At 55.8% G+C, this 13,339-nt stretch overlaps 1 protein-coding gene across 10 annotated transcripts in view; it reads right to left on the bottom strand.

The window, feature by feature from the left end:
• The window catches only part of LOC109554476 (m7GpppX diphosphatase), a 152,916-nt gene that overhangs the window by 108,943 nt on the left and 30,634 nt on the right, over positions 1 to 13,339 (bottom strand). For 9 of the 10 annotated variants that reach the window (XM_070782710.1, XM_070782714.1, XM_070782715.1 and 6 more), the window contains exons 4-6: positions 10,302 to 10,415; positions 5,433 to 5,543; positions 1,747 to 1,890 (exon numbers count right to left, since the gene is read on the bottom strand). In XM_070782710.1, coding sequence (XP_070638811.1) covers positions 1,747 to 1,890; positions 5,433 to 5,543; positions 10,302 to 10,415 — 369 coding nt within the window. Of the gene's footprint in view, positions 1 to 1,746; positions 1,891 to 3,251; positions 3,642 to 5,432; positions 5,544 to 10,301; positions 10,416 to 13,339 lie in introns of those variants that run through there. The other variant, XM_070782719.1, reaches the window with a different exon arrangement.

Here is a 13,339-nt window from a genome sequence, read left to right as displayed (position 1 = left end):
AAAGTTGGCTCATAACTCAACATTCAGAAAACTAAGATCATGGCATCCAGTCCCATGACTTCATGGCAAATAGATCAGGAAACAATGGAAACAGTGAGAGACTTTATTTTTCTGGGCTCCAAAATCACTGCAAATGGATGGTGACTGCAGCCATGAAATTAAAAGATGCTTACTCCTTGGAAGAAAAGCTATGACCAACCTAGGTAGCATATTAAAAAGCAGAGACATTACTTTGCCATCAAAGGTCCATCTAGTCAAAGCCATGGTTTTTCCAGTAGTCATGTATGGATGTGAGAGTTGGACTATAAGGAAAGCTGAGCGCCCAAGAATTGATGCTTTTGAACTGTGGTGTTGGAGAAGACTCTTGAGAATCCCTTGGACTGCAAGGAAATCCAACCAGTCAGTCCTAAAGGAAATCAGTCCTGAATATTCATCGGAAGGACTGGTGCTGAAACTCCAAAACTTTGGCCACCTGATGTGAAGAACTGGTTCATTGGAAAAGACCCTGATTCTAGGAAAGGTTGAAGGCGGGAGAAAGGGATGACAGAGGGTGAGATGGTTGGATGGCATCACTGACTCGATGGACATGAGTTTGAGTAAGCTCCAGGAATTGGTGAAGGACAAGGAAGCCTGGCGTGCTTTAGTCCATGGGGGTCACAAAGAGTCAGACACGACTGAGCAACTGAACTTGAGTTGTTTGTGGATTTACTTTGTAATTATGTCTATCATTGTTGTTAGTTGCTAAATCGTGTCCAACTCTTTGAGATCCCATGGACTGTTGTTGCCGGCCAGTCTCCTCTGTCCATGGGATTTTTCAGGTAAGAATCCTGAAGCGGGTTGCCTTCTTCAGGGTATCTTCCTGACCTAGGGATCAAACCCAAGTCTTCTGATTTGCCAGGCAGATTCTTAACCGCTGTGCCACCAGGGAAGCCCAATTATGTCTATGTGTCTCACTAAGTTGTAAGCTCCATGAGAGTTCTAGTTCCATATTCTTGTCTTTAAAAAAAAAGACAGGGTAGATGTTCAAAACCTTGTTCTTTGAATTTAAACACTTTAAACAAATTTAGTCCATGTTTCTTTTTTAACAGTGGCTAAAATTTGGTAACTTCAAGTTTACATAGACTCCAGAATCCAATGTAATTTCAATGAGAATATGGAGCAAACAGAGAGTTGCCAACATTTATTTTGCTATGTGAGGATTTTCTGAAAACAGCTACTGTTAATTATCACCATCTTCTTACAGAAAAAAGTCCTTTTAGGGTTCTATATACATGTTTGGAATAAAGATTTAGTCCTTTCTGAGAAGGAAGAGTTAAAAGACCCACATCAACCTATTCAGAAATAAAACATATCCATTCAATTCGTTTGGAAATACAAATATCACAAGAGAAACATTTTCAAATATTACTTTGTTCGCAACTGTTTCTTGATTTGTTTCTCCATTCCTGGGATCTGCGTTCAACAGAACTAGACAACGTGGAGCTAACTGTCCAACTCCTCCTGAAATGTTATTTTTCTCAGTTTCATGAAGGAATGTTGACAAATATAGAACACTCAGCAATTTTGCCCTATGAGGAAACTTTTGGGCAAACTTGAGAGGAGCCGAGGAAAAGCAGTCACGTCTCCAATCGCTCTCCTCCCTCCCAACCCAGCCAGGAAGAAAGTCGGCCAAGGACTGGGGCCTGGCGCCGGTGGGGAGCCCTCCAAAGTTTATGAGAAGGTGACACCCACCTCCGCTGCACTCACCGAGGACACGCAGCTAAACGCACAGGGACAGACGTCCATGCCGTCAGAGAGGGCTGGCGGTGGCTCATCAGTCAAGCGGTGCTGAGGCTTAAGGACTTTCTGCTCAGGATGCTGTCTCAGTGGAGGTGGGGAGCTGGGTGGGTCCTGCTAAGTGAAGGCAGGAGGAAATCTAAGGCAGAGGAGACGGTTCTCATTCTGCACCCCTCGGGCTGAGGACTGTCTGTCTGCCCCCTAGCCTGGGAGGCTGGGAGTGTCTTTATAGTCGTCTCTGGGTTCCCAGCCCTTAGGACATTGGCTCAAAAGGCATGCAGTGAGTCAAAGCATTGGATTCCATTGCAATCATGCCACTTTGGCCTGCTGCGTGTATGATCACCAGCAGATCCCTCTGTGGTGGATCCTCATCCCTGCACCCCTTGACAAAGAAACAGGCTCAGGAGGCCTTGGGTCTGATGCAGTACGTGTTTAATAAGCAGCGTGAGGAACAAGCGAATGGAGCTTGGCTGTGAATCCTACCCTGGTTCTCGGTCCAGGGTACGCAGAATAAGGGCCACCCCGCTTCCTCTCCCTCCGTTTTCATCTTCCTTTCACTCTGCAAGACCCACATCCTACCTCCCCTGGCAGTGTGTCCTGAGGACGCATGCGGTAACTCATAGCCCCACGTTGACCGAAGAGCAAATGCCGGCCCCTCTCGGGTAGCATGATGTGTCTGGGAAGAGGGCCTCGTGTGTTTAACTACACGTCGCCAATGTCTGCACCCGTGTCCCTGCTCTGCTGGAGCAGTGGGAGACGTCACTTTGCCAGATACGCCCTTGATGTCTTCCTACAGGCTATCAGCCTTGGGTGCTTTGAAGTCCCTTCCTGGCCTGGCAATTCTGTGGTCAGGGATCTAGGACAGCGGTCACACCTTGATCCGTGACTCAGGGCTTTTGGACTTCACTGCAACCATGTCACTGTGCCCTGCTGAGACGGTGGATTTATCTTCCGGCTGCTCTATGGCAGTGTGTTTTGTCTTCCTGTCGAGATAACGAACTCAAGGCCACAGACTCACTGACCAAGGAACAGAGGCAAAGGCAGTCGTCTTGGGCTTGCATCATCTGATTCTGATTAAGGCCTTCCCACTTCCAGGAGGCCAGCCTCCAGCCCTGTCAACAAGGGTTTATCAACAGGACTGGCTCACACATGGGAAGTGTGCGTTAAGTGCTGGAGGGAAAGAGGAAGTGCTGTCAGAAAGACTATAGACTACTTCCAGAAAGGTTTCATATGTGGTTTTCTCTGAGGGGGGACTCCCAGACATGTGGACCATCAGGAAGAAACACTAAGTGGGAAGAAGGAAGAGAAAGGTGGTAGCAGAACAGCAGGGGTGAAAGCAGGGAGGCCCAGGACGTGAAGTCCGCCAGGAGGGGACCTGCAGGAAGCCCTGAGCCCTCCAGGTTGGCCGTGCCCCCTGCCTTTACCCCGCTAGGGTCGCCCACTCCACCTCCCCAGGCCACACTGTGGGTCCATACTGAACGAGACTGATAGTTTATTCTCATGCTGGGAAGAAGCCAGTACAAAATACATTAAAAAAAAAAAATTCACTTGGTACAAAAAATCCTGCTGCCCCCATCCCCCACAAGGGTGGTCTCTTCTCAGCTTCTCTGGGCCTCCTGCAGGAGCGCCAGGAGGGGGTCGTCAGCCCGGAGTGCAAAGGTGAGCGTGCGACGCCGGTAGTGCTCGGGGTCCTGCTCCAGGTTGTCGATCACCTCCGCCAGCAGGTGGGCGCGCTCCACGCCGGCACCCGGGGCCTCGAAGCCCAGGGCGGTGAAGTGCACGTGCAGATGGTAATACGAGGGCAGGTAGTGCAAATACACGCGGAGGCGGTCCGCCGCCACCCGGTAGCGCCGCAGAATGGCCTCCTGGCAAGGAGCGGGGGGCGGGAGGGTCAGCTGCTGCCCCCACACTGGCGCCGGCACCCCCTCCTGCCCACAGCCCCCACCAGCCTCTCCGTCGCCCCACGGGTGGCTTCGGGATCCCTGTCTGCCATTCTAGGGAGTCAGCAGGTGCGGGTGACAAGCAGCGAGGTGGAGGTTTTCTTCCCAAGGAGGGGGACGGTGGCCTCAATCAGGGCTCCCCGCTCCAACCTGCTGGAACACCTGCTTCCTTGGTCGCAGCTAGGTCTCTAGGAAGTCTCGGTGCTAAGCACAGGGGCCCAGATTCCCAAGACTGGGGGACTTGCCTGCCCTGGAGGAGTTACCAGGCTTAAATCATCAAGTGGGTGGCAGGAACCCTTTTTTTCCCTGCTTAGCACAGAAGAGAGTGGAGCCGGGCTGCGACAGAGCTAAGGGCTTGGTGGCAGAGAAAGGCCGGGGGAGGGGACGTGGGCAGGGCTGGACAGAGCTGGGAGGCATCACAGGATCCTTGGATTCTCAGTGGACTCCCGGCAGAAGAGGAAAGCATCACCCTTAACCCCGGCTCCCTTGGCCCACCCCAACCTTGCATAGTGGTAGAGCTTTTTCTCTTCCAACCGCCTTCAGAAGCCTCCAAGCCTCTTGGAATTAAGAGCAGATTTAATTTCCAATGTAGGCCAATCTCTGAGGCGGCAGGGGTGAAGAAAGACAGGGCCCCAGTGAGCTCAGAATACACGCTGCGATTGTACTGTGCCCTTCTGATTGGGTGCGTCCCTAGGAATCTGGGCATCAGGGTGACCACCAGGGCACCCAAAGGGCTTCCTGGAAGGCAGACCCCACCTGAGAGGGTGCTGGAGTTGCCAGGGCAGATGCAAGTGCTGGCCTGACACCTCCCAGGTGCCCTGCATCCAGAGAAAAGAGAAAGACAGCCGGGGACATGGTGGGGTGAGCAGGCAGGTGGGAAGGCAGTTGGGCACAGTGGGGAGGGGGCCAGAGGGGAAGGAGAGTGGCCCCAGGCAGAGCCTCGGAGCAGGGCTTGTTGAACCTCGACCAGGGGAGCCTCTCCCGGGCTGGAAACCTTGGTGACAGCAGGCCTAGCATGGAGGCTGTACCATCCAGTGTCTCAGAGGAAACAAGGCTGAGGCCAACCCCACAGAATAACGGGTTCAGAAGGACCCCTCCAGATACCCAGGCCCAGAGAGGCGAAATGACCTGCCCGGGGCCGCCAGGGGGCTAAGGTCAAAGTGTCAGAACCAGGATCACAGCTCCAGATTTGAGACTCTCCTCTCCCCCACCATCTGCCTGGGCCCCCAGGGCTGCTTTTAGCAGCCTTTTCATCTGATTCAGCAAATCTCCCAGAGGGAAGGTGTCCCAGAACGCCAGGTGCCAGAGCGTTCAGTCTCTGCCCTCGAGGTACACGAGGGGACACACGCAGATCCATGTCAGGTCATGGACCATCTACCCAAGAAACACGTGTAGCGTGATGCAGCTGTCACGGGTAACCCTGGGATGGGCGGGCACCCCACATGTGACCTGCAGGACAACGTCAGGGAGCAGAATCGAGGACCCGAGCTGAGGAAGCCTGTGTGGGGTGAGGCGAGGGGGCTGAGCGCAGAGCTGGAAGGCAGGGTGGGACCAGGACCAGGGGCTTCCTGAGGCCATCTACAAGCCTTCACAGGCCCCCGCAGGGCACCTAGAGAGAAGCCGTTTCACAGAAGGGTGGGGTGAGGAAAGGAACACACGGGAATCGGAGTGTAACCCCTCTGGGCCCTGGAGTGGACTCGGCCCCGGGAACCTCACCTGACCCTCCCGGAGAATGTTCCTGAGCAGCGGCAGGTGCTCTGCGGTGAGGTCCCGAAGCGACTTGATGCCCCGGCGATGGCAGATGGCGATCAGGTACAGGTCATCGAGCTGTGTGGAGACAGGCGGGGTGAACTGGGCTCAGCAGGGGGGCCAACCGCGGAGGCTGCCCATCCTGGAACTGCCCCCCCAGAAGTCAGGAAGCACCCCCACCCCAAGGCCTGCAGGGCCAGCCGCCGCCAATCCCAGGGACACTGTGGCCAGACCCAACCCCAGGCAAGGTGGGCGTCCACCTGCCCCGGGTGAGTGAGGGTTGTGTGAGGGAAGAAGCCTGTGTTTATTCTTCCTGCTCAAAAATATCACACGAGAGTATTTACATACTCAGTAGGGGGGCAGAAGTAGGGGGGCTTCAAGAAAATGCCATGAACCACTTTTATGGTCTAATCACCTGTACTAAGTGCTGTAAGACACAAGGGGAGAAGAGTGCAGGAGGAAGAAGGAAAGACCAGTGAGGGTGATCAGAGAGGGACAGGGGGCCTGGGTCGGGAAGAAGAGGGAGGGCTTGGGAAAAGAGCACTGAGCAAAGGAACAGTAAAAAAAAAAAAAGGCTCAGTGGCATTGGTTGGGGGAGGAGGGCTCCATGTGCCTGGAGTCCAGGCAGGTGACAGGTGGAGAGGCAAGTGCGGGGGAAGGGAGCCTGGGGCCCGCGGGGCAGTGAGCTCCACCTTGCTTCACCCTTGTCTCCCTTCCCGTATCTCACAGGGCTCATACACAGCCGCCCTTCCAGAAGACAGTGGCTGCCCGAAGACCTGGGGGTCACAACAGTACAAGGACCCAAGGCCAACAAGACCTGGAGCCAAAACCTTGAGCCAGAGAGCAAAATGACTCTTCCTCTTGCCCAGAAAACCCTTCCTGTCCCAGTCTCCACTTGCCCAAACCCTGGCCTTGGCCAGTTTCACATCCTCCTGCAAAGCAAGCCCCAGACACCAGGGCTCCAAGGGCCAAGGCCTGGTGCGGATCCACCGGCCCTCAGCTCTGCAGGCCAAGCTGCTAGATTCCTCAATGAGATAATTTGGGGACCATGAGTCACCCGACCAAGTCCCCAAGGGCCCCAACTTAAAAAACTGGGAATGAGACTTTCCAGATGGTGCCTGATGTCCAGCTGTGCTTCTTCATGCCAACACTCTCTCCATGCCACACACACTCGTCTCCGCCAGAGCCCTAAGAGCCGGGCTTTCTGCCCCTGACCGGCCACACATGAGCGCAGTGGGAACCTGCCAGCAGACGGCTAAGCAGTGCCCACCTGGGCCTCAGCTCTGCCTGCAAGTCCCTTCTGGACTCTTCCTTCTCGTGGCCTGTGTCCAGGACTCTTGTATAAGCTGAGACCCAAAAAGCTGTTTGAACTAGGAGTGTGTGCGTGTCTGTGAGTGTCTCCAGCCGTTCCACGTTGTCACTGTCACAGGCCCTCCAAACAAGAGTAACATTTGTTTAGATGGTATCTGTTGACAAATTCCAAAGATGACATAAGTCACACCTCTCTGCTCCACTGGCATGGAATGAAGCTTGAAGCCTGTGCTGGGTGCCAGCTCACGGGCTGAGTGAGGGAAGGAAGACAAACCTGTCCTTTGATAGCAGACATGACCCCGGATTTTCCCCAAAGGGCCCCGGCTGCCCAGAGAAATGATCTGGGGAAAAAAAACAGGGGAGGGGCTGGCAAGGGTCTCAGACTGGCATCCCAGAAGGCAGCACATCAACCCCTCTGGGGAGACAGAGGCCATCAACCTTGTCTACTCTAAGGCAGGGCAGCAAAGTCGAAGCAACAGCCTCCTAGCAAGGGGCAAAACGGAGAACGGCTGGAGCCCCGGACACCCATGGCTCCACCTCAGGAGAGACGCGGAGATCGAGGCTCCTGCCTGAGTGCCTTAGACACAAGGATCTACATTCCGTGAGCTGAATGTGTCTGTGTGTCTCCATGAACACGCACATACATGCTGACACGTATAGTGTGTAAAGACTATGGAGGAAAGACAAACCATCTCTTCTGGGGCAGGGACGTGGAGGAATGTCGGGTGAGGGAATGCACCTTCATTGCCCACTCTGTGTGCTATTTTTATTGTTACCATGTACATGCTGGTGTTGGCTTCCCTGGAGGCTCAGATGGTCAAGAATCTGCCTGCAATGCAGGAGATGTGGGTTCGATCCCTGGGTTGGGAAGATCCCTTGGAGAAGGGAATGGCAACCCACTCTAGTATTCCTGCCTGGGGAATTCCATGGACAGAGGAACCTGGAGGGCTACAGTCTATGGGGTCGCAAAGAGTTGGACATGACTGAGCTTCTAACACACATGTAGATGTATTAACTGGACCAATCCCTACATCCCCAAATAAGCCAATAAGAAGGAATATACAGTTTCTCTCTACAGAGAACTGAGGAAGGGATTCTCTAATCTCCAGGGAGCCAGAGTCTCCAGCAGACATTAGGGACTTGATCAATATTTGTGGGGCTTCTCTGGTGGCTCAGTGATAAAGAAGCCACCTGCAATCAGGAGACATGAGTTCGATCCCTGGGTCGGAAGATCCCCTGGAGAAGGGAACAGCAACCTGCTCCAGTATTCCTGCCTGGAGAATCCCATGGACAGAGGAGCCTGGTGAGCTTCCAGAGGAGTCAGGCACGACTTAGTGACTAAACAATAACAGCAAAATATTTGTGAGACAGACGGACAAATGAATGGATGGATGGACGTTTTTTAATCATGGGCCACCAGTGAGCGGAAAAAGACACGCTTCTCGGCAGAGCAGCGGCACGAGGGGCCGCCAGGGTGGCTAGAAGTCCCCTCAGAGCACATGCCAGACCGCCCTCTCCTCTGTCCTCCTCTGGTGGATGAGGATGAGGACAGAAGTCCAGGCCCGGCCCACCTCCCTGCTGGACACACTAATTCTAGGGAGCCGTGGGCCTCAGTGTTCTGTCACAAGTCAGGGATGTAAGGCCCTTAACTGTGGCACCACAAGGAGACAAGCGGTAAAGAAGCAAAGGTCAGGCACAGTCACACCTGTCCAGTCAGCAAGTTAAAAGCCTGATACGAAAGCTGGCCCCTTCAGAGCCCCAGGGCGAGTCACCCCACCATGTGGCTGGGACCCTGCTGCAGTGCCTGAAGCCTGTTCTCTCTTAAGGGGACAGACAGCGGGCAGTGCCCCGGGCAGGCCCGGCAGCATGCCTGCCGGCGCCAGGTAAGCAGGAGCATGGGCTTCCGCTCTCGGTGCCACAGGCACCAGAGCGTTATGGCTCCTTGCATGGGGAGGCTGCGGCTATCCCCACATGCAAATCACCTCCTGCAAATCACAAGGTCTTCAGGGACCTCATGAATCCAAATTCCTCCTACCAGCTCCCCCCTACCCACCCACTCCCACCTCCCTGCACCGTGTGTGTGATCCAGAACGGCCAGCGCAAGGCTGCCCAAGGGGGCGGACGGGATTGACAGAGCCCCCGGTGTGCCTACCCCACGGGGGCTCTGGCTTCGTTCCTTCTCTGGTCCTCTGCCCTCCCTTCCGGCCTGAGTGGGGACTGGCTGGTGCGGGGGCGGCCTCTGCACATCATCACGCAGAGGGGAGGGCGGGCTCCTCTGACCTTCCCAGCTCAGCACTGAGACCTCTGGAAACTCCCTTCAGATTCCCTACCTGCCTCCTCCTTCCCCCACCAGCCACGTCCAGGAAGTCCCACGAGCCACCCCAGGAGACAGCTGGCACTGGCTCGCCCGTGCCTCTGAGCCTGAATCCTGTCCCCCTCACCCCGGCCACAGGCTCGGCTCCCCCGTCTCTTGGCAACTGGAGTGGTGTGGCTGGTCAGGAAACCCACCCCACCCAGCCAAGAGAATGCAGGTGAGCTTGGCAGAGGGCACAGAGGCCTGACCAGCGGCTGAGAGAGTGAGACGGGAGGCGTCCCCCCTGGCGGGACGGGCCCGACTCCAGATCAGTGTCCCCGGGAGACCTAACAATGATGTGAGGAACACAGAGCCTAGAGGGGCCCACCCGAGAGCCTGGGTTAGTCACAGATTTCAACTGGGAGGAGGAGGGGGGATGTCTACCTGCCCCCCACCGCCAGCCCCCAAGAGCCCAGGGCTGGCTCCCTGGGCCTTATCTGGGCCCAACTCCAGTCTGTGTGGGCACAGCGCTGCCTGGACCCGGTGCCCTGCTGGTTCCTGTTACTCTCAGGGCATGACAGTCCACCCAAAGAGGCGGCAGCCAGCGAGCCTGGGGATGGGCCTCTCAGTGTGAGATGAAGGAGGAGGAGAGGAGGTGCACAGAGAATGCAGAGGACTGGAGGGGCAGCGTGAGTGAAGACGGCTCCTGGGGAACCAGGGGAGGGGGGCGCTCGCGGGCCAGGCAGCAGAGCCGAGAGGCTTTGGTGGGTGCAGTGCCTAGGCCGCTGGAGGCCCCCTCTCTGGCTCGGGCAGTGCAGGGGACTCCTCCGGCTGGTCCCCGTGGTTTCTGCCAGCCAGTGCTGCCTGGATGTGCTGGTGTCCAGGGCGTGGGGAGGGGTAAACTGTCCATTTCAGGACTCCGGGTGCCCCTGGAAGGGAAGGTGGCAGCCTCGCACGTGGCTGATGAAGGAATAGCCCGTGACGTCATGACGCAAACACTGCCCATCCTCACCCTAGCGTGGGAGGTAAGCCAGAAGGGGCTTTAACTGGCCCACTGAAGGGTAAACATTTGTGTAGGTGCTCCCACTGCAGACAGCTCAGCCTCCCCTGTCGGTTAATTATAATCTTCTTAGAGAGCAAGAGACCAGCAGGAGGAAGAAGGACAGGATTAGGGAGCGGCAGCTGGAGCGGGGCACTCAGAGACCACAGAGGCCCAGCGCGAAATCCTTTACCTGCTGTTGGTTCCACTTGAGGTCGGGGATCAGGACAAAGCCATCGGACGGATCCGGGTTCTCAAAAACAATCCGGTCGGCTTCAGCCTTCTTGTCGAGAATGTTGTACACCCACTGAAAGGAGGGCAGAGAGAGGGGGTTCACAGGCCAGTCCTTTCCCCAAGAGACAGCCCACGCTGGGAGAGGCAGGTTCAGGGAAGGACACCCAATGGTAAAGGGGCACGAAGCTCAGGGGATCCACACTCAGGCCATCCTGTCCCAGATATCAGCTCTTGGGTCCAGAAGAAACTTCCCCTCTCCCACCATGGCCATCCCCACGGGGGTCACTACAGCTGCCCCCACAAGGGTCCAGATGGAGCTCACTGTTTAGGCCCATCCTGGCCACCCCTGTGCACACGCTCTGCTCTGGCCTCACAGGCCTGGTCTGCAATCCCCTTCCACTGCCCACGGGACTCTGGTGAAGTGTCCCTGCACCCCGACAGGACCATGGGGCAGAGAGTCTGCTGGGAGTTCCTTCTGCAGAAGGAGCTTGCCATGCACCAGGGCAAGGAAGGGCTTATGTTCTAGAAGTAACCGTGCTAGGTTTCCCAGCCCCACTGGGATTCTTGTGAGCGTGGGGTTAGCGCCTCTACCCCACCCGACACGGACCCTTCACAACAAAGCAGAAGAAATGCCACATGAGAGGCAATGACACAGACCCTTCCTCCCTTCCTGTCAACCCTGGGCTGCCAGCTCTCCCACGGCCTTTGATCAGCTGCTGTCCACTGTCTTCAAGGACCCTTCCTTGAGCACTGCATGGACCCCAAGAGCATCACTTTACCATGAAGGTCCTGGTGGCCTCTCTGAGGAAGCCAGCCTGCAGCCTGGAGGTCAAGATACGAAGGCCCTGTTCTCATGGGGCTCCAACCCCTGGAGCCCACTCCACTCCACTGCCCCTGAGCGCTGAGAACCCTTTGCCAACGTGACTTCCTTCCTAGCCAGTGAACTCTGCCCGAAATCTGACAGTGAACCCTGCTGCACAGCCAGAGAGGGGGCAGGAGTTGGGCTCACCCAGCTGCCCCTTCTGCCCCATGGTCAGGAAGGCACTCAAGCTGACGAAGGCTGGAGGAGAGGACAGGGCACCGACACGGCCAGCCAACACGGGGCTCCTTAGCCCACCACCAGGAGTGCTGGCACAGCAGGGTCAGCGAGAGCCAGGGCTGTCCCCCCAACCCCGTGGGGGCTCCCTTCCCACTGCCCCCCAAGTCCACATCCTGCACTCTCGGCCAGCCCAGCCAAGGCCAAGTGCAACCATCTGATATGGAGAGGGACGAGGCAGAGGGAACCTGCCAGGGACGATCTGGGCCTCCCAGGCCCTCCAGTAAGACCCAGAGGCCAGTCACAGTAAGAACCCACCAGAAAAGAGGGGCTTTCCCAAGGACAGCCTGGCCATGCCACTTCCTGGTGAGGCCTGGAGGCCATTCTGCAGTGGCTTCTTTGTGCAACCCTGGGGCAAGAGCAATGCAGAGCCCAGCAAGTTGAGAATGTCCCAGGGGAAGCATTTCCTCTCTAACTAGACATCTCTCTAGGAATGTGCCACTTGAGAAAAAAAGTCAGTCAGAGCCTGATCGGAAATCTCCCAAAAACAAATGGGAGGGAGGGGATGGTGGTTCTGCGTGAACAGCCCTGGGACTGCCCAGCCCACAGCGGGCCAGGCCACCCCAGGGCCCTGCCTTCCCCCACAGCTCCTGCCTCCACCTAGAAAACAACATATCAGCTGGGGGAGAATGAATGGGCTCTGGAGACCAACAACAAGGGGCTCATCTCTCACCTCCAACACTAACTAGCTACATGCTGCAAAGTGATTTCATCTAAGCTTTGGTTTCCTCCTTCATCAAGAGGTGCTAATTATACCCACAGGTTAGGGCTGTGGTGAGGACTAAGCGAGAAAATGCTCACACAGGCGTCCAAAACAGAGCCCTGCCCAGGGAGGCAATGGACAGCAGAAAAGTTGCTGGGAAAGGTCAGGCTGGGCGTGCCTGAGGCTGCAAGACCAGCTATGGGAAGGGGAAAAAGGAGACTGGATGAGAGCAAAGGAAGTGCATTGATTCTGGGGCAAGAGAGAACCACGTATGAGACTGGAGGGCGCCCAAGGGCTGGACGGTGTGGTGTGATGAAGGCGTGGCGGATAAGAATCTGCCTGCCAAAGCAGCAGACACAGGTTCGATCCCTGGTCTGGGAAGATCCCACATGCTGTGAAGCAACTAAACCCATGAGTTGCAACTACCAATCCCATGCGTCTACCTAGAGCCCGTGCTCCACAACAAGAGGGAGCCATGGCAATGAGCAGCACCACAATGGGGCAGAAGCCTGCTCGGCAACAAAGCACAGTCAAAAATAAATATAAAGCACAAGGTCTTGAGGCGCTGAGGTGTCAGGACAAGAGGCCAAACCCTGGGCTCACAAACGGATCTCTAAGGCTCTGGATCCAGACATCCCACTGCATTCTTTTTTTTAACTGGGAAATTACAAGCACCTCAGATTTGAGTATCCAAGTAGCATCGATGGCTAAGAGCACAGACTCTGGGGCCAGGCGACCTGGCTCTGAAGCTAGTCTCCAAAAGCTTGTTGTTGAAGATACGGTGCCCGCAAAATGCTCAGGACCGTTGCTGTTCTAAGTCACCTCGTGGCTGAGACATCCCAAGCTAACTCACTGTCCTCCACGGAAACCCACTCTGCCATCCATCCCACCATCTGCCACTCATTGCCCAGGGTACCCCCAGAGTCACCCCCAGGCTCCCCCTCGCTGCTCCAAGCCAGCCCCCATCTAGGCCCTGCCTCTTAATAAAAAAGAAGCTCCCCTCTGCCTCTTCCTCCTTCTACTCTCACCACTTCCAACTGCTTCTTTAAATCTCATCACATTACCCACGTGCTTAAAGCCATTTACAGGACCCTCAGTGCCTATAGCACTCGTCCAAAAATCTGACAAGATAAGATTTTTTTCTAATCTAGATTTCCCAGGTCCATCCTGAGTCAGTAGATACCAAGGAGGGCCCTGT

This window comes from Bos indicus, chromosome 29 (genome assembly GCF_029378745.1).
Source record: "Bos indicus isolate NIAB-ARS_2022 breed Sahiwal x Tharparkar chromosome 29, NIAB-ARS_B.indTharparkar_mat_pri_1.0, whole genome shotgun sequence".
NCBI lineage: Eukaryota > Metazoa > Chordata > Mammalia > Artiodactyla > Bovidae > Bos > Bos indicus.
Note: the sequence above shows the minus strand (reverse complement) of the source record. Positions and strands in the feature narration are given on the sequence as shown.